This window comes from Nymphaea colorata, chromosome 1 (genome assembly GCF_008831285.2).
Source record: "Nymphaea colorata isolate Beijing-Zhang1983 chromosome 1, ASM883128v2, whole genome shotgun sequence".
Classification (NCBI taxonomy): domain Eukaryota; kingdom Viridiplantae; phylum Streptophyta; class Magnoliopsida; order Nymphaeales; family Nymphaeaceae; genus Nymphaea; species Nymphaea colorata.
This window is the reverse complement of record NC_045138.2, coordinates 3,775,684-3,796,591: the sequence shown is the minus strand read 5'-3', so window position 1 is coordinate 3,796,591 and position 20,908 is coordinate 3,775,684. Positions and strand designations below refer to the sequence as shown.

At 37.4% G+C, this 20,908-nt stretch overlaps 2 protein-coding genes and 1 long non-coding RNA gene across 5 annotated transcripts; 1 reads left to right on the top strand and 2 right to left on the bottom strand.

Moving 5' to 3' along the window:
• Nucleotides 1–3,171: 3,171 nt before the first annotated feature.
• LOC116246356 (uncharacterized) lies at nucleotides 3,172–4,364 on the bottom strand. Its single transcript, XR_004170676.2, has 3 exons — nucleotides 4,243–4,364; nucleotides 3,717–3,784; nucleotides 3,172–3,408 (listed from the first exon to the last, which is right to left on the bottom strand). It is a non-coding gene; the product is annotated as an uncharacterized LOC116246356 (long non-coding RNA).
• A 1,218-nt stretch (nucleotides 4,365–5,582) lies between these two features.
• On the top strand, nucleotides 5,583–17,550 carry LOC116263755 (uncharacterized). Of its 2 annotated transcripts, none has more exons than XM_031643533.2 (7): nucleotides 5,583–5,956; nucleotides 7,439–7,673; nucleotides 7,898–8,051; nucleotides 8,583–8,627; nucleotides 12,523–12,685; nucleotides 15,671–16,038; nucleotides 17,052–17,550. In XM_031643533.2, exons 1-7 carry the CDS (start codon nucleotides 5,783–5,785, stop codon nucleotides 17,368–17,370), a joined length of 1,458 nt encoding a protein of 485 aa, XP_031499393.1. In that variant the 5' UTR covers nucleotides 5,583–5,782; the 3' UTR covers nucleotides 17,371–17,550. The 2 variants fall into 2 exon arrangements, with proteins under 2 accessions (XP_031499393.1, XP_031499401.1); XM_031643541.2 differs by having other exon boundaries at nucleotides 5,816–5,956; nucleotides 7,431–7,673.
• A 1,009-nt stretch (nucleotides 17,551–18,559) lies between these two features.
• On the bottom strand, nucleotides 18,560–20,522 carry LOC116250159 (probable NAD(P)H dehydrogenase (quinone) FQR1-like 3). 2 transcript variants are annotated; one of them, XM_031623615.2, is made up of 4 exons: nucleotides 20,212–20,522; nucleotides 19,957–20,069; nucleotides 19,592–19,857; nucleotides 18,560–18,956 (listed from the first exon to the last, which is right to left on the bottom strand). In XM_031623615.2, the coding sequence occupies exons 1-4, from the start codon at nucleotides 20,240–20,242 to the stop codon at nucleotides 18,722–18,724; spliced, it is 645 nt and encodes a 214-aa protein (XP_031479475.1). In that variant the 5' UTR covers nucleotides 20,243–20,522; the 3' UTR covers nucleotides 18,560–18,721. The 2 variants fall into 2 exon arrangements, with proteins under 2 accessions (XP_031479475.1, XP_031479484.1); XM_031623624.2 differs by having other exon boundaries at nucleotides 19,957–20,050; nucleotides 20,212–20,511.
• Nucleotides 20,523–20,908: the final 386 nt, after the last annotated feature.

Below are 20,908 nucleotides of genomic sequence, written 5' to 3'. Positions count from 1 at the left end.
CATTGGAGAAGGGCGCTTAAAAGGGATATCCATTTTGCATGTGCCTTTTACAGTTACAACGTTAAGCAATGGAGGCCGGAGGGTCACTGGCTTATTTTTTGTTCTTCACAATCTTTTATCTAGGTAGACAATAAGATCTTTTGTACGTAATTTCAAATTATTTTTATAATGAGAGTATTGGGTGATCAGAAAGTTATCCGTTTGTCTAAAACGAGAGAAGTTCCTCTTCTTCCTCCAAGGGGTGCATGTTTCACTACTCGTTTGTAGTATAGGAGCAAACCCTTGCAGGTTGATGTGCCGCACACGCGCCTTCCTCTTGCTCGTTTGAGCTATGACCCTTCAAAAGTTATTATTGTTTTATTCCACTTACTCGGAATTTGGGGCATTAAAAAGTTCTGCAGAAATGAGGCATAAAGCACTGGGAAAGGGAAAGCTTTGGGGCTTTACTCGTTGGTTGGAAGATTGGTATGGGTGGAAAGGAAATGAAATCTCTCTCATCCTGCCATTCCTCCTAGGTTGATATATCAAGTAAACTTGGTATCCAGCTGCACCAACCCAGAAAAATCACCTTATCTAAACATTCATATCACTATGTTTTTATTTTTTATGTACAAGTACACCTTAAAGTTTAAAATTGGTACTGTTGTTGTATCTTTAGCAAGAAATTTCTGCCCGTGTCAACTTCGGTTTCATTTCATTTCCCTTCCCTTATTATTTGAGGAATGACAAGAGAAGGGGTGAATGTTTCACTACTCAGCTTGCAATTGACAGATTCAACCAGAATGAGGAGATCACCAGCTATTATCCCCTTTAGTAGCAGAATTTTTTTTGCAAACCTTGGGAGTAGGCATCCGGTTTGCCTGTTGCTCCAATTCACCAATCCTCAAATCAAAAGAACAGTTTATGAGAGAATTGCATTTACGAAAATTTGGTTTTGCCGAACAAAACGTATTTGCAACCCTGATCCAGGAGGGTCCTAGTACCCTTATTAAATTTTAAGTGAAGAAAGCAGGTTTCTTGACGCGGCAAATGATGGAAACGGTGAAATTCTAAAGGAAATTTTGATTTTATCCTAAAATTTGAATTTTTTCCTTTTCCTCGCGGTTGTACCTTTATTTTTTTCTGAAATATATCAACTAACGTGTCCTAGTTTTGTCTTTGAATATTCTTAGCAGCCATTTTCTAATTTGCATAGTGTATTGATGTATAAACTTGACGACACAAAAGGAGCGAAAAAGGCATAAGATATGGCCCGAAAATGTCTTCAGCCCATTGGCCTTAGCTGAAGCTAGTTTGTGTAAAAAGACATTTTAGTGAAAGAAGTGATAAGACGTTTGGTTGACGGGAGGGTTGCACACCCAGGGCCGGCGGAGGCAAAAGGGGGCCGCCGGGGGCCTTGCCCCAACAACCCCCTCAAATTTTTTTTTTTTTTAATTTACAAAATCATTTATCTTATATAAAATCTTTAAAAAAATAATATTTCAATTTCTATCAAATTTTGAAACTATAATTCAACTATTTTATGAAAAAATTCTGCTCAGCCCTTGCACTAGGCTTGGTCCACACACTATGACCTAAATAAACAGCATTCAACTAGCGTATGGAACATGCAAGATGACCGCTGTAGATAGACGAGCACGCCGCATGACTGGCACCAACGGCAACTGTGATGGTTGACGAACGCGCCTGCATATATATTTGGTAAAAACAATACTCGTAAGTTGTAATTTGAATTATGATGATAAAAAATGTAAGATTTAAATCCAACCCAAACTCGATGAGGACGGTAGTAACATCTATAATCAGAACATTCGTCGTGGTTGGCGATATAGTAGTGACAACGATATCGAGATCTCCAAAAAAGATCTGGTGTGAAAGACACTACTTCCTCATCTATTATGGGGTCTCTCTTAACGGGTGATTGTGATAAAAAAAGCATGCCTATCAACAATAAAGGAGCTCAGCAGGTGACATTATTGGAAACGTCTCCCAGTTTGTTTATTGTAAGATCTCGAGAGAATTGAATAAGCTTTTAGATCAAATGATGATTGTAGAACGAGAGACCATATCATGACGTTGGATGATCAAATGAATTTTTGATCTCCTTCTTGTGGATGTAGGCAGTCACTACTGCCGAACCACTTATGTGCTTTTCTCTCTCTTGCATTTTCTGTTTTAGTACCGGTCCTCGCGATTGGAGAATTAGCTGTGTACAGGAAACCAGGCCTAATACCGGTGACAATAGCACCGGTATTGCTACCCTACCGGCGAAGTTTCCCACTTCTAAAATTGGTGGTGCCCTAGTCGATCTATAGCAGTGATTTAATCACCGGTATAGATATGCAGTCGCAGACTCGCAGTGCATTTCATCATTGCTATATCCTTCAATCGTTTAAAAAAACCATTGAAAATTGCATTAAACGCTGTTTGAATTCTTTTATATACAATTTATGCTCACAAGCCACTAGCAGTCTGTCTCCTATTATGCTCACAAGTCGACTTTGTACTCAAGAACTCACGAGAAAATAGAGAACAAAGTTAGACAGCAACCTTAGATAAAGGTTGTTTTACGCTGCTGAGACATCAATCTGATTGTACTTTCTCAATTTTTGAAAGACATTGCAACCATATCAAACAAAGGTCACATCCTGCTTTTGTGGTTACCTCAGTTTAGAGACTAGGTTAGCAACTGGGTGTGTGTGTGAGAGAGAGAGAGAGAGAAAGAGTTGCCTTAGGTATATTAATGACATTTGATAAAACAAACAATGCTTGCCATGTCTGAACAAAGATAAAGTACCAGATTGCAACTTGACATGGTCCAGGTCAGAAAAAAAAATTGCTAAAAGCACTTGCAATAGATACTGGTTCTTGCTCCATTGAAGCAAAATATGAAGAACTATAATTTTCCCAGTTCCTGGAGCCAGTGGACATGATATTCATACAGAAGAATTCTAACTACCACTAAAATCAATAGTTGAGTTCTCACAGGTGCTACTTTTAAAGCTTATTTTGAAACTTAGAAAAATTCAGAATGAATTCAGAAATGCATTTGTATTGTCATCAGATGGGTGGCCATATGCAGCAAGCCGTAGGATTTATTGTACATGCAGTAGGTAGCACAAGAATTAGGAAAGAAGGATGATGAAGTTCAAGAGACCTTAGGATGGAAACCGAAGATTTATTCTGCAGGGTTCTCATTATTTTTGTGTCCTTTTACTCTATATGACGGAACAACAATACACAAAGAACATAAGAGGAACACTGTGCAGCAGCTCACTACAAGTTCTACTGGTACAGAGTGCCACAGGATTTCAAGTGTTAGCTGTCCGTGGAGAACAAGAAAGAAATTCTCCATGCTTTCACATGGAGATCTTACATCAAAGATGTCTCTCAAGCATCTATTCACAACTGCAGACACAAAAAGATTTTGATTATACATGTTGTCTAAATGTAGTTGATATATTCCATTGTTGATACTGGTGATGATGATCTCATTAATGAGAGAGAAGGACCATAAAGCATGCCATCATAAAAGAAATTCACTGAATCTAAAATGTTAGAATTATAGAAAATAATATATCAACTACATTAATAATTTAAGGCGTACATGCTGCACTCAAAAACCAGTTACAAAAATACATTCGAAAAATTGAAATGACTTAGACAAAATGAACGAACTTTGATGCGGAGTATATTTCAGAATAGTAGACAAGTACCTGACTAGGTCTTCTATTCATTGCTCAACAACGAAACCCCCTTGATTTGAACATCGCAAAGCCGAAACCTTCATTACGAAAATTTGCATTGTTAAATTTAAAAAAAAAAAAATCTTCCACATGTCCAGAGCCGTTTGTCTGACTAATAATTTTTTTTAAAAAAAAAAAGCCCAAAAGAAGAGTGAAGTTCGACAACGATCTGAGTTCTTAATATTCATGACAACTCCCACCAAAATCACAACAGCAGAATATTTTATTCTCGAGAGGAGAAACCAGACTTACAGTCCAATTCCTTCCAGGAAATAAATTCTTCAAAAGGAAAACCTAAATTCAATAATAGATCAGTCCGCTGCTATAAGAAATCCAACTTTTTCTATACGACCGGGAACACTAAGATGCTGAAATTAAGGTGACGGTTCTTCCAGTCAATCTGCCGCCAGCAGAATTTCCTAAACAAAATGACCTAAGTATGCTTTTGCCCCTTCTTCCTCAGTAAATTTATGCTCGAAGAGAGAGAGAGAGATACCTGGATTCTGTGAAGGGCGATGAGAGCAAGGCGATGCGCGTTTGCGTTGGTGCTGGCGATGACCAAGACGGGGGCACCGGCGACGTTGGAGAGAGAAGAGGGGGCTCATGCATAGGAAGACGTGCGCGAAAATATTGGTGCAATCAAGGAATACCTATGGCAGCGAGAGGGCAAAAAGGATATTCTCTGTATCGGTAAAATAGATTAGTCATCACAGTTACGTCGGTACGACACAATTATTATTATTATCTTTTTTTGTGGTGTCAGGCTTGAAAAAGGCTTCATTCATCGCATCAGAAGGAAGCTCAGCTCAGCTCATCTCATCTCGGATACGTACCCAAAACTTATCCAGATAAATTTAACATTGGTGCTGTCTGTCGCTGATGAAAAAACTAAAGAACCTAATCCTGAAAATGCTTCACAGGTGCGTCAAAATCAACTGTGGATCGTAATCTCCTTGAACGAACCTGTTCACCCTCAACTTGTTGGCCTGACAACTTCTCTCAAGGTCTGTAGCAGTTTAAAACAAATGCATGCTGCCCAAACCTGGTCTTGTGTCCTTCAATTAAAGGAACAACTCCAGTCAATCAAGAAAGGGACGAGTACCATTACCAAATAGTTTCAGAGGGCCAAATTGATATACAAAATCCAGTCATGCTTGTAGGGCTGTACCATTCGGTTTGCTGGTATGACACCACAAAAGAAAATTACATCATCTTAACATAATAGTGGTCTCAGCCCATCAAGCGGGAGAATGTTGGATATATATATATATATCCCTGCTGGTAAAAAATTAATTGGTGTCGATAATTTCACCAAGGGGAATGCAACTCTACATAGTTAGACGATTCTGGAGGTTTCATTGGTAATAGAGGAAAGACTTTTAGGTCATGTGCTGATTTTGGAACAAAATGCAAATTTTTTTTTGTTGGTGGTATTCGAAACAAACAAAGGTTTATATTATCATATCCTGATGTAAAGTATACGGCAACTACTTCGGGAACATGAAAGATAGTTTGACCATACATGAAGAACTCTTTCATATCTTTAAAAACAAAAGTAAGAAGATCAGCCATTAGCTAGTGCGATAATAATTAATTTTGCATTGTCGTGGACGATAATCCATTACTTCATGTCCATCAAAACATGTTGTATGTGTCGTCACTATTAAAGAATTTGTTGAAAACAAAGATGCCTTGCTAAAGTTGATCGCCATAAACTAAATGTATTTACCAAGCCCATATCCATGTGACAAATTAAAAAAAAAAAAAAAAAAATCAAACTCTCTTCATAAATTTTATTATCAGCCTCAATGTATCGACCCCATGCGCAGACGGAAGGCCAAGAGTCTGGGATTCCCGGGGTTTTACGCTGCGGTCAAAGGATACCCATCACTCGGTCCGTGCGTGCAGTGTGGTTCTTTAGGAGCTTTGTACCGCCCTCTCGAGGCTTAATTTTTTCTCTTCATCAGCGGCGTCTCCATCCCTCCGGTTAGTTCCTCGCCCGAGAACGGGACGGATTTTCGGCTTCTTTGTACACGATGGACCATGTGAGGAAGAAAAAGAAAATGAAGGAGGACGTCGTCGTGGCTAGTGGTGACGAAGATGACCGTGATGTAGAGGAAGAAGACGAAGAAGCTTTGGTGGCTTTTATCGAGCACAAGTACAAAGAAGTGGAGCATCTCGCCCAGAGAGTATCCTACTTCTCTAAACAAGTTGCGTGCTGTTTCTCATCTCTGAATCATGCACCAATGTTGTCTTTCGGTTTCCTGTTGATGTCGCTCATCTGCCCTTGTCGTTTCTAAGTAGTTGGGCCGTCTTGTTTTCCCTCTTTATTTGACCGCCTCTACAGCGATGCTCTTTAACTGTTTCCGGATGCCATAACTGATGTCTAAAACCCTAGTTTTCTTCTGTTTTTCTTTTCATCAACGTTTAGTTAGCCTTTTGAGAAAGACGAAGCAACCACGAGTTGCTCAATTACCTCTCCCGACTTTTCTTTTTGTTCCCCGTCCCATCACCTTTCCTGATTTACATTCTGATGTAGATCATGCGCCTAATCCCACAATAGAGCCAGTAATTTTGACAACTCTTGTGCAAAATGATAGCATCACCAAGAGGAACACTTTTAGTTAGTGCCGAGCTTTTTTGCGTTTGCTTTGACATGACATATCTGTCACTGGTACTATTCGTCATTGCAACATACATTAACGAATCTTTCAAATCGTTTCCATGCCACATTGAATGGAAGGATAGCAGGACAAACATGCAAAAGTCTTTCGGTGCGTGCAAATAAATAAAGCACTAATACAAGAAAATATCATCCTATAAAATAGGATAGTAGGTTTTAAATAATCGTTGCTTCATAAGAGCAGTTAGTCATTTGTTGATAAGAGGCTATGGAAGCTATCTGTAAAGGAATTAATAATGGTCGGATCAAGTCCTTGTCATAATGTGCTTCAGATGAGAAACCAATGATAGCAGTTTTACGTTTTACAGGTTTGATGCCTATTAGTTGCACAACTAGTTGATATTATGAGATAGCTTACTCAGAGGCATCCCTTTATCTCAACATCTTAATATCTTCTTGACGCTGTATGACCTCTAGGTTATGAACTTGAAAATTAGTAAACAGAACATTACTTTTGGGATTGTGAGGTTTTCAATTTGATGATCATCTTTTCAAGGAAGGGCATGGGAATTGGAATTGGAGAGCAATTGTTCCCATAGTTTGGACCATTCAGAAAGTGGGCAGCAGGATGTCATATCTTGGACCACGTAAGGTGCTAATAAATTGTTATCCATAAGTAAAACTCAAAAAGAAAAGAAGGATATAACGTAACAAATTTGATCTGAGGTCAATCTAAAGTAAATAACCGAGAAACTGGGATTTCCATGATTTGGAATCAGGATTCTGCTTCCAAGTTCCTAGGGATCAAGATATCTGCTTGCTGTAGGTGATTTTGATAACTATAATTTAACCTGCATGGTTTTTTCTTAAAGGTAAGCTCAATGGCCAGAATCTAAAGTTGTGCTGACATTTCTCTTCGGCCATTGAAAATGCACATATTTAAGCCATCTCTATTGCTCACTTAATTTGTTATTATTTCACTTAATTTGTTATTATTCTTTGCATGCAACATTGAACAAGGGGTTTTCCGATATTGACTAATTATTATCCTGTTTGAAAAGACATGCAGCTAGAAGAGACTAAGAGCAGGTTAAATGAGTATCAATCAAAGGTAGCCTGCCTCAGAAGAAACACTGATGGTGGAGAATTAAAATCCACTGCAGATCATGGTAGTATGAAAGCCAGTTTTACTGATGGACCAACAACTGTTATGTGCATTGATGAAATTCAACCTCAAATTCAAAATCGATCCAGATCTCAACTTATTTCTCCGGAGGCTAGGCAACCAACAATATTGCCAAAAGGTAACCTGAAGTTATTAGTTTGTACTTTGTACTGAAGGGTGGACCACCGACAGGGCTTACCTATAAAAATTGTTTTAGAAGCAAGAGCTTACAGAACTTAGTAAATTGTATGGTAGTACTAAAATTCACATCTGGGGATCTTTATGTTCTCGCATTTGTTACTAGACACAACCTGGCTGTCATATAGTAAAATGTGACAATTTAATTGTTTTGTGCCTGTGCAGGAAGGGAAGAAAATAAAGGCCTAATTCCTGTTATACGTAGTTTGTCAGCTCCTTGCATGATTCACGTTCGGCCATGCACCCAAATTTCCAGCCAACACAAGAGAAAATTGAGAAGTCTTGCTTTAAATCCTATAAGAGATGAAATCGCAACAAGGTGAGCCATTTTTCTTTTCGTCATAATTTCCAGGGAATATGGATAGTAAAGGATGAGTTGCTAATTGCTGAGAGGAGTTATTTGAACTGAATGCAACTGTCTTGCTGAGTATTTGGAACTAGAAATACAAAATTTATGTCGAAAGGGAAAAATAAAATGGATTGACAGTATGAAGGAGAAATTTGTGTTGATTTGCTCTAGAAGAAATTATAAAGTAAGGAGGAATGAAGGAATGTTGATCCTTGCATGTCACATGGGTTCTGCAGATCGGTTGCTGCACCCAAGTCAGGTGTGCAACCTAATGTACTGCGGATGAAGCTTTTAGTAATTGATCATTATTATATTTTATGAATCTATGTTATCAAAAATACACCTATGCTTCAGTGGTCGTGTAGGCTAGTTGTTTCTAGGCAGCCTGCCATTTGAAAATTCAGAGGCTTGGTTGGGCACTCAACAGCCTGGTTTTTAATAATGCTTCTCTCTCTCTCTCTGTAGCTAAAATCTAAATTGAAGCTGATCATTGTTATGCAGTGATTTGGATGGAATTGTTAAATTATGGAAGCTCCAATCAAAAGGGTATGGTATCTGACTTTCATCTCTTGATGACTTTTTTTAACCAAAATTTCCCAGTTGCTCGTTGCAGTTATTATCATTTTCATCTGGACTCTAGGGTACCAATGGTTACTGAGTTTTAGCACTAATATTCGTTATCTTGGCACATTAAAGCTTGCTTAATCTCGATAATGTTCCAGATCCTTTTCTCTGGTCCTGTTCTGCCACTTAGTAGAAATTTAACGAATCTCCCCATTTGCAGCAATATTGGAAAAACATTTAATAAGACTAATGGTGGAAATCTTTTGTCAGTGTCTGTTAGATGTAAAGACTAAACAATGTCTCTTTTAGAAAGCACAAAAGAAGGTGTGAACAAGAAGAACCTTTTGATTCTTTGACAGGAAATCCAAAATAAACACTATGAGTGCATTTGATTACCTGAGGTCCTAGATATGAGGTGTTCTGAGAACTTAGGTTCCTAGATACTAGGTTTGAGGTGTAATAGAGATCTTAAATCTGTGGTTCGTTTAAAGTATAGATTTAAGTTGGGTATGTTAAATCAGACCCTGGAATCTAAGATCTGAGTTAATCAAACACTCCTTAGTTTCTTTATTATGATTTCAGGGCACCGTCCGATGCAAAAGAATTCCATGATTAGTTTTGTACATAAATTTCACTCAAGAAAGGAAAGTTGAATTTGCAATTTCTGTTGGGAAGGTAATGTCTGTTTGCAGAGCCAGCAATTTCTATGTTGTCAAAATGTGAACCTAAATTTAGGGCCATAGATTATTGTAAGTGGCATTAGTTATTTTGCTGGGTGTACAGTTAGGCACTCCTGTCTGATGATTCTATATGCCATGGCTGTTCATGGAAACTATGTAAGCTTAAATATTCTGCCAAATTAATCTCAAATCCTTAATTATTTGAAAGTGTGTTCCATTTGTTGTCTGTGAATCCTATTAATTTAGAGATATAAGAAGCTCAAATTTCATGCATTTTTTCTTTTAAATATCTAAAACTCAGACCATGAGGATAGTTGTACTGGCAGTGTTTTTTCTCAGGTATTTTTCCAAACTTGTTTGCTTGCAAACTCAAAAATTAAAAATATATAAAAATTAAAACTAATTGAAAATGTTGTCAAATTTTGAGTTTTCTTTTAATTTACTTCCAAGAACATTGATAAGGCTTCAAAAATTATTTTTTGTAGCTACACGGAACATAAAGTGAAAATAAAAGTTTGAAGAACATTAAAAATGTTTTATTTAAAAAGGGAAAATTTTACAACATTTTATTTGATAATGGAGTGAGAATTGATTTTTAGTGATATTCTAAAAACGTTGTGATGGCTTTTTTCCTGTTGTGTCTATATTATCACAATGTTTTTGAAGCAATTGTGATATCTTTAGCAATGATATGAAGTAAGCTCTGGCTAGTTTAAGTTGTTTTGGAGTCTTTGGACCAGTGCTTCTTTTATGGGAGTTCATATTTTGTATTTCAGAAGTGGTAAAAGCGAGAATGAGTTAAAGAGTGAGGAGCGAATCTTCGTTGAAAGGATCTGGTACTTAGATATTGTTCTCAAAGTGAGGAAAGAGAGTCAAAGAATTTAGCAAATTCAGCTGCACAAATTATATCAGCCAAGGTGCATAAGGTGTTAAAATCACAAAGCTTAAAAAATATATATATATTTTTTTGGTTAGTGGAATGCTTGAATAGACAGTGTAAGGTGGGGTTTCATCCCCATATAAAATACAAAGAGGAAAAGTGGCAGCAGACTGTGTGCTAGCTGCTGGCTTTCTCCAACATCCACTACAAGGGACTGATCATTGTCAAAATAATCATGCTGCCCATGCACAAAAAAGCAATTGTAAGAGTCACAAACACCTAAAAAATTTATTATATACAATGATACTTATATTAATACATCATAAACACCAAAAAAAATCTATTATATACATACATTAATACATCATAAACACCTAAAAAATGTATTGTATACATATGTTAATACATCATATCGCATTACAAGCATATGTACATGTATCACATATAGTAGTATATGTATATACTTGAAATACATGCACATGAGCATAGACAGTATCTATATAAGATCCTCAAATTCACCATGCCATTGCTGAAACTTGGCTGTGAATAAATAATAAGTAGGGTGAAGCTATTGGCTTGGCAAAACATCTGATAATTGAGATTTATAGGAAAACTGTGATAACCTGGTTCTTTTCTTTAAGATTTCAAATATTCTTGGCTAGCATGGTCGAGCATCCGTCTGTATGTACTTGGTCCTCTCATGAAATGTGTCGTTACTAGTAACAATTTGGTGCACAATTTATGATCAATCCCTATGTCTATGAGCACGCTTTTCAGCCATACGACTTCCTTTGCAGCTAATATCATTGCATGGTATTATACTTTAGGTGGTGGGAGTGAAAATTATGAAACTTTTAATTGCATTTGCACCTCCAATAAGTCTCATCTAGAAAAACACATTGCAGTGTTAGTGTGTCGATTATCAGGTAACTCCTAATCTGAATCAATGTGAGTGGTTAATTTCATTGAAGCTGATGAAGACGAGAAGAATCTTATGGTAATAACTAATAATAGATGTAATATTACATCAAATAATACAAAAAACAACAATATATGTATGCTGTTTGGTGCTTACTAAAATTGATTTGCCACATGAATGCCATGGACAATATCACAGCTTATGGTGGTAAGGTATGAAAGAGCAGCAGTCAACTCGGTCATGAGTGGGTTCTTCAGAGTTTTTTTCGTTATTGATTTTCCCTTTCGGTTCAGCAGCTTTTAGAGTGCCAACAGTCCTGCTATACTTTGTCTATAAATTACATGAACGGCAAGTTTAGTTTGAGACCAAAGGTAATTTCTGGGACAATTCTACCTCACCAATGTGAAACTAAATCAAGTTACCCAAAATCCTTGCTGTAAACTGTTTCTTAAAGGAGCTTTTCTTTTTCTTATGCTGCTTCGATCACTGCTTGTAATGATCACGTCATCCACATAAAGTAGAAAAATTAATATACGTGCACTTGAATTCTTTGAAAATGAAACTGTGTCAGTATAACTGGATTTAACTGCAAGGTTAAACATTATTAATTTGTCCAACCATGCCTTTGGAGCTGTCGAGGCTAGACAAGGCTCTTTCTAAATTCTAATGGATGTCAGTGGCAAATGTTTCTTCAGAAACCTATCCCATATTTTTATCAGTATCCATTTGCGGTTATTAGCTTAGTCTCATCTTTAGTCTGAGTTACCTACCTACTTTTATTGGCTTCATACCTTGAGGTAAAATTTTGAATTTCCTAAATTTTACATTTTTCATTAGCATAAAGTTTAAGTTTGAAGTTTCCTATTCAATGAGAATTGTTTTTTGATTTGATAATATGTTGTAGGTTAAAAAATGAATTAATACCGAGGTGGCTAACTCTCTGTCTTGGTAAAAGGATGTCATATACAAACATTTGTTCTAATCAAGTAACTTTCCCAGACATGGCAATTTCAGTTTAGGAGCTTCCAAATTAACTCTGTCCTACTATCTCTTTCTTGACATCTTATCATTGTTTTTCACACTAATTGTACTCCTTTTTTTTTCTTCTGATTTTTTTTTCCTTGAAGCTTCCTTTTTAACAGTATTTATTCTATATAGTGACAATACTTGGACCTCTAATCTGGTTATCATGTCATGATTTATTATATCTAAGGTTTTTTAGTATTAGCTCTTTGTTAGCATATAGGGCTGTTTGCTTACAAAATGTGGTTAGGGTACCATTCTGAAATTTTGCTATCTTGTGATCCTTCTCTTCCTTTCCTTTTTCATCTGTTGGAACTTGGAATCGTAGCTGTCTAAATAAATTTCTGCCTTGACGTGATAACTCTAAAACCACAGATCTTATGTCTCCTTGCTAAGTTCAACTGACTGCTTATCGTCAATGTGGAAGTCACCTGACAACATAACATGGCATCCCAATGGTGATAGCGTATTTGCTGTGTACAGTGCAGATGATAAAGATTCTCAAGTATCTATCCTGAATTTTAACTCATCTAAGGAAGTAAGGAATAGATTTATATCTTAAGTTTCTTAGAAATGTTTTGTCTTGCTGCTTCTCCTCCTCTTAGTTTGAAAGTTGGAAGTTACTGATGACAGATCCTTGCTTATTGTTTTACTTGGCTTCATGCTGTTTTTGTTGGAATGCTTCCTACCTTTCTTTGCAAGAGGACATGTTAATCGATTAAAAAAAAGCAAGAAGAAACCATTAAAAACTGAAAGAACACTTGCAAATTTTTACTTCCTTTTGTGCATCTCCTATTTGTTATAGGATGATTGTGATTGTTTACGGGAAGGTTGATCTGTATTATCTAGTGATATGATTTACCTGGACTTGTTGGATCTGAGTTTCTAATGAAGACCATTGAGAGGATTCAGGTGTTTTTTTTGCATAGGTTTATATGCTATGGGACCAGCATCTAGATTATACATTTTTCTTTTGCTTGTGATTGTTTTAGTGAGTCCAAAATGCCTTTTTCAGATCATATTCGGATTGTGGGGCCAAAGGCACCAAGGAGCGAAAGAACTCATATAATCCAAACATCACAGTCGTTCTCTTAATTTCAGTGAAATTAGTTTGAAGCAGAGTGTAGTAGTACGTTTTCCTCTTCAAGAGACATTAGAATAAATTCTTTGATATTGTTTAAACTTTAAAGGTATACTCAACTTTTTACATGATTGGAAGTTTTTTCAGAATATGTGGAGAGAATATATAGGCAATCTACTGAAAATTTTGTAGAAGAAAACAAAATGCTTCAAACCACTGTGCCATGTAACGTGGACTCTATAAAGAGGTTGTGGCACCATGCTGGTGTATGGCATTTTTCTCGAGTTCTGTTGTGGCAAAGAAATATATATATATATATATATCTACACTTAAAATTATTTTAACTTTTACAATAAAGAAGAGAAGAAAAAAATGGCAAAAAAAATTTTAGTATAAACAAGAAGCTAAAAAATTGACTAAAGTGGAAAAGAACCCTCCATCAATACGGATGGAGGCCTTCCATGGGTGGAGGAGCCCTTGAAGCCCAGGTTGAAGGAGGGCCTTTTCCCTCTTCTAGTCAGGGCCTTGTTCATCCCTCTTTTTTTCTCTTTATCGAGTTTGAAACTCTCCACTCTTTCTTTCTCCTTTCCTTCTCTCTCATATTTTCTCCTACAATACTGAAAAAACTTGTAATTTGGTAATTTTTTATTATTTATATATTCTTAAAATTTTCAAATACCGAGTATTTCCCACAGAAAAAACAAATTTTCCAATTAATATCTGAGGAAAATCTTGATAGCAAAAGCCCGAGAATGAATATATTATTATTATTATTATAAATAAATTAGGTTCTTTGAAATTGGTTCTCCCTCCAAAACCAATCCTCTCATCTGCACCCACATCCATGTGATGGAACTATTATAGTGCTTCTATTTTCAGTTGGAGGGAGACAGTTCAAGGCTATTTATTAAATCATAACAGCTCTTGGAGTTCCCAAAAAGACGAAAAAGCTGTAAGGGCATCAAAATTACGAAATCATGAGGTATTGTTGATGTAATTTCTTTGTATGGGCGCCCAAACGGTATTAAGAACTTAAGCTCGCCAGTTGAGCTGTGAAATTCCACTTCTTAAGATTTCAGGTGACCAATAGGGATACAAGTACCATAATGCAAGCTTAGAAGAAGGTGTAGGCTTCTGGTTATGTGGTGTCATGTTTTATGTAGATGAGGTGAATGAAGATGAGAATGAAGAAGATGGGTGCTTCTTTTCGTGGTCTTAAACTTCGTCTGGTCAGAAAAAACATATACGTAGCATAACAAGAGTGTGCAATTTATGTAGTATCAGTAGATGGATTATGACTCTATATGTTATATGTGTTATTTATAGTTATTCCCTTTACAACCATTTAAAGCACAAAAATGAAAAAAATAATGAAAACAACCATATAATGCATGTAACATGTATATGAGATGGTCTCAGATGTTTCATTTATAGATATGTACATATAATGCATATCTTACAAATATTTTTTTTTTTTACAGTAACTGATTCAACTCTGTTCCTTTCTAACTACTAAATGGACTTCCAGCTGGGACATGGTATATTGACTGGGGTATTCAGCTTAATGGAAGATGTTTCTAGCCACCTACTTCTATGAAGATAGAATAAAGAATGTTTCTTACCAGCAAACAAAGCAAAATTCATTTAGCAGCTGGATTAACTTGAAGGAAATGTAAACTTAAAAAAGGGCTATGTAACGTTGCTACATGAGAAAGGCTGCAAACACCTGTGTTGGTATGGCAGTTCTAAGATACGGTTACAGCAGACCATTTGGATACTTTTTAGATTGGATTTGGGTCATGCCCAGTTTGATTCAAAATTTTAAGTGAAAGGTGTCAACCTTTTCACTTTATTCTGTCATTGTTTTTAACTTTAATTTAATAGAATTATATATGCCAATTATTGTTTTTATGCATTATGTATGAATTTATGAACTGTTTTGTTTGAGTTTTGTGGATTATGCATGATTTTGTAGCAAAGGGTAACTTCAGCTTCAGTAAGGCATAAAGAAAATGGTTTCATGAGTGCTATCATGAAGGAAATGGACAACAATTATGAGTTCAAGCACGTACAAGTAAAGAGATTTTATCTGAATGTGAACACAATGCTTGATTTACAAATATGATCACTTCATTCCTTTGAATGCAACTAAACAATCATTTCTTCCAGTATTGGGATTATATATTCTTCTTGTCATTGTATGTTAATAATTTTCATGTTGGTGATTCTCCTGTCGACATCAACATAGTTCTCTTGACATGCTAAATGTTAAATGCGAGAAAGAAATTTTGAGGTAAACATTATTCTTTTTTACAATGTTTCACCATGAAATAGCTCTTTCTCATTACAGCCTTATACTTATGTGACAGTGGTACTTTCTCTGTGGATTTCTTTTTGTCGTTGAAGTAAAAAAAAAAAAAATGTGTTTTCTTTGATCTGCAGTCCAGGGTCACATTTTTAGAGGAAAGACCTCATCATAAGGGTGTCATCAATCACATAGAATTCATGCCTTGGAGTACTGTATGTTTTGTAACGGGTGGAGATGACCACTCTGTTATTCTCTGGAATGAGAAAAACCGAAGGAACATTTGGAAGCCAGAGCTGTTGCACAGAAACATCCATTCTTCAGCTGTTATGGGTTTTGCTGGGATGTCTCATAAGCATATGGTAGTATCTTCTGGTGCCGACAAGCAAATTATTGGGTTTGATGTAGATGGAAGGAAAACTAATTTCAAGCATCAAATGGACAGCGAGTGCATGGGAGTGCTGCCCAATCCCTTGGACTTCAACCTATTGATGGTGCAAACTAGGTTTGTTTCTAAGTTTATCAGGTTACCTAATGTGTGCTGTTTACAAGTTCTGAATCTAAGAGCACGCTTTACGTGCTGCGATTAGTTGCATGCCACGTCCTATGAGCCAATCTGATTGAAGAGACTGGATCATATTCTTGTTAGGAGGATTCCTCAATCCCTCTGTCCTGCTTCTTTCCACATGATTCCGAATGAATAATTTTCAAGGGTATCATAGACAGTGTCCTTTAGTTATCTGGCCTTGCAAGGGTTCAGTTTTTTAGGTTTACATATCAGGCTTTGTCTTTATGGTGCTAATTCGGTTAAAAAGCTGATGAACTTCGAACTGTATGATAGCAGCTTCTCAGAAGTCCAATTTGTAGGTAAAAGTTATCAGTTGGTAGCACTGATTCTTAGTTTTGCATTTGAAATGTTCACTTTTTGGTTCTAGTTTCCAATCAAATCTCCTTATCGGTTTTGAGTATTTTGTCTGTCTAGTCAAGACACAGCAACTCAGGCAATTATATGCGCCAAAGGAAAAAAAAAAAAAAACTGCATATATACTACAAAGGGTAGCTGAAAAGGATTACCCTAAAAGATCTATGAAGGCAAGAAAGGAAAGTTGATATCAGGAAGCAACTATTCATAGACAACAGGGTTCCATGTCAATGTGGAATATTGCAAATTATTCATGGCATACTAATTTCTGTAAACATGGTATGAGATGATTGTGAATCAACTACTCTAGCCCATTTAGCATTCTTTGATGAGAGTCCTATAGTCTTTTACAAGAATATCTATATAGTTCTCTTTTGTTCAGACCGGATCTGGCATGTTCCCTCTGAGCAAGTTATTTGGTCTACGTTATACACTAGTATGTCAAGAACATCAATTTGGCTTTTGAAGTTATCAAATTTTCAAGGGATGCAACTAACGTTTTTGCTCAGTAAATATTTATAAATTTCGTCTAGTTGAAAACAACAGAGAAATGGTGTGATTGACTAGTGTCCTGATGAAGCTGTGTATGTTTGCAGGAGACGGGAGAAGCAACTAAGGTTGTTTGATATGAGAGTAAGACCGTCAGAGATCCATGCATTTGGATGGAAACAAGTAAGCACCGATTCACAATCAGCATTAATAGGCCAGGCATGGTCTCCTGACGGGATGTACATCACGTCTGGTTCACCAGACCCCGTGATACACATATTTGACATACGGTACAACTCCTCAAACCCTGCTCAATCTGTGAAGGCTCATCAAAAACGGGTTCTCAAAGCTGTCTGGCACCATCATTTCCCAGTTCTGATTTCCGTATCCTCTGATTTTCACATTGGGTTACACAGAATCCGTTAACTACAATTTTGAACCTCTGCTTGTGCTTAATCTCGTCCATGGCTGAAACTAAGCTTCCCCTTTCTCAGAGGATCTTCAGAAATTGCTATGCAAAATGTTTTGGAGAGAATTATTATAGGATAACCATTTGTTGTACTCTTATTTTTGTCCTTATTGAGCCTCAATTAGAGGATATTTGTGCGGTGGGCGTGAGCTACGGAAGTATAGGCACTCCTTTCCGTCGGAGGATTAACCAGACATTTCATGTTATCTAGGTAAGTGGTTTTCAGGATTGTAGCCACTATTAGCAGGCAACATGAAGGATAATAAATCTCCTATTGCCCGTCATCAGTCACCCTCGAGTCCTCTTATGTCCCCTATAATCATTCATAACTCTACTCTTCTGGCCTTCCTCTCCCTAAGGCCAGCACAAAGCTTAAGCTTGTTCTGAGCCAATGGTTGAATATAGAAACGTTAAATTGAGAGTAAGGATGTAAATGAGTAGAGTTTGAGCCAATTTGGGCGGGCTTGAACTCGTTTTGGTTGAGCCTAGGTTTGACGTGAGTTTCCCACGCTGTTGCCATTAGGGGTAAGTTTCCACTTCTGATAATATGGTGTAGCGCCTTTCGTATCTTTTATTTCTACAAGTTTAATTAAGTTTAACGGAGTTGAGCCTGCATGGGTCGAGCTGCACTTATTAACCGAGTTCGTTTTTCAACTTGAAACTCGTTCGTTTATGAAGCAAGCAGAATCTGAAAACAAGCTAGCTTGAGTCGAGCCTGAGTTTAGTTGTCATCCATGGAAGATTATTCTGAGATGAAAAGTCTCTCTCTCACCTGAAGCTTTCATTGTTGTGTCATCCATAGATAAGATTAATCTGAGGGAAAAAGTCATTCCGTCTCTCAAACTTGCCCACTCCGACACGAAATTGGGGTTCTTACTTTAGCGGAACCCGTTTTGCTTCTAGCAACTTCGGTTTTAGTTCTAAAAAGGTTGGGTATCCAGAAAACCAACCATTTAACAATATTTTTAAAAAGTCTTTCAACATTCCTCATAATTTTATAATTTTATATGCATGATTAAACTTTTCAAAGTGGTGTGTTATTCTTTCTGTCAAGTAGGCGTTTGGCGTTTGATAAGAACATTGTGTTTGAAACATTTCCAAAAAAATATTATCGAAGTACATTGTTTCTTATCTCATAAAACATGGTGCAAGTATAAATACTGCTTCTAAATTAAAAACAACTAAATACCAGATACAATCATAACATGTTTCTTAGAAAAACATCAAAAGGAGTTTATTTGTGTCCAACAGCTAAGTGGAGATCATCCGCCACCAGTCTGCCGGCCGGTGGCCTAGGAAGTTACTGACTCAGATGGCGATGGCGTTAAGCCTCTTTGCCACTGTAGCTACTTGTTTCCCTTGGTAGAATGCCTGTTTCAGCTCCAAGTCTGTTGGCTCCCGAGAACCATCCCCAGCGTAAGTCCCTGCTCCGTACGAGGAACCACCTTTGACCTCGCCCATCTCAAACATGCTTTCGCCAAAAGTGTAACCCAGAGGCACAAATATGATACCGTGATGAGCCAACTGGGTTATCGCTGTCAACCTGCAAGCAGCGCCGCACTTGCACGTTATACCTCTACCACGATGGAGACATTAATGTAGTGTAAGCCATGGACACCCATATTTTTTCCATATGCACCAGCCTTGTTTCCATTCGCTCATACATGAAAAAGAAACATGTAGCCGGAGAGGTCGAAACATCATTGTAAAGCCCGAGACCTTTTCTTCACCATTTATTTAAAGGCCCATCAGGTATGTGCCAAGTATTTTTGCAAAAACTATTGCTTGAAATAGATATATACAGAGATGTGGCTAATAAATTGCCTTCGGATTATCTGTGACTATGCCTTCAAAAGTATTTGATTGAACACTTTTTAAACTAGTTTCATCATGTTTGAACATCAATGAGAGGGTCTAGGGTGTATGATGGGTTGTGCGAACAACCGAAAGCATGAAAGGTAAATGGCAGAAGACTTTTAAAACGGTTTAATATCGCAGAATGCTGGCTACTGGGGTTCCTATCAAACAAGAAGCTTCTAACCGAGCGGACGAGGAAGAGAATGGGAGACCAGAACTGCACTCATATGACTACAGATTATGCAGGGAGACGGAGAGAGAGAGAAAGAGAGGTCTATATGACTAGATTATGCATACAGACAAAGAGGGGGAGAGCTTTACGCAGAATTCTCTTGGCCACCTCCATGATAGCCGGTGCTCCAGAAGATGCCCGCAGGTTTACCAGCGAGCTTCTGAGACTTCCATATATCATCCATGCCGTCGAAGAAAGACAGGAACTGTGAACCCATCATACCGAACCGAGAGGGGAAGCCAAAGATGAAACCATCAGCTTCCGGCAGCTGCTCCGGCTTGATTACGGGGATGTCTTCCGGCTTGGGCGGTGCCTTCATCTTTTCCAATACCGTATCTGGTAGGGTCTCTGGCACCTAAATTAATTAGTGAGAGAGAGAGAGAGAGATGACCGCACGTTCAGGAAGAAGGAAGATTCACTGTTATATAGGCGTCATCATTTCACACAATTTCACCTGCCATAACATCGCCTTCACGCCCTCAACGGAGTTAGCCCCTTTCTGTATCTCCGTCGCCAACTTCCCGACATGGCCATATAATGAATAATAGCTGAACGGAATAAACGGACCTACAATTATTCATGAGTATCCCAGGGTTGCTCTTCCAGCTCAAGAATAGCAGACGAGAATTAATCAAGGGAGGGGGAAAAAGGGGTGGGAATAATGGGAAACAGAAAGGGAACGGAGAGAGGGAAAGAATGCAAGACTTACATGATGTACACCTTGGTTGCCATACGCTCATGCTCCAAGATTCAGTTGTCCAGCGCGTGCCTTCCCTGGTTCACCTCTCAATCGACCAAAATTGAGGACGATGGTCGAAATGGCTTCAATTCGCTTCGCCTTTGAGCGGCCTGACCTGGTTAGAGCCCACACCCTTCCTTTTGGATTAAATACGTACGAGCCGTATAGTGTCCGACCAGACAAGCCGACTGCCACCAACCCAGGTACTACTGGGAAGAACAGCAAGTCCGACCTCCACCATCAATACGTAATCAGAACGCGTTCTATGAACATGTCTCAAAGATGTAACTGAGAAAAATTTATGAAGCACTGCAGTTTTCCTGTTAGCAAACGCCACCGTCAAACCGAACAATAGATCATTGGAACTGATCAGAATTTTGTCGGCGAGAAGATTTCCTATGTAATTTAAAGAATTAAAGGGAAACACTTTAATTGGGCCGCTAAACTTTTTTATCCTTTGTGAGATGATGTTTAATATTTTTATTTTAAAACGAATAAGGTGTAAAAGGGGCATATCACATGCGTTTGAAATAAAAATATTCACAAAGATATTTAGAAAAACATTTCGGTATGTCATTAATTTCTTTTTTCCTGTGAAAGTATAAATAGGTCCAAAAGTTTGAGCTTAAATAATTTCAAAATTGCCATTGCAAAGTAAATTATTAAA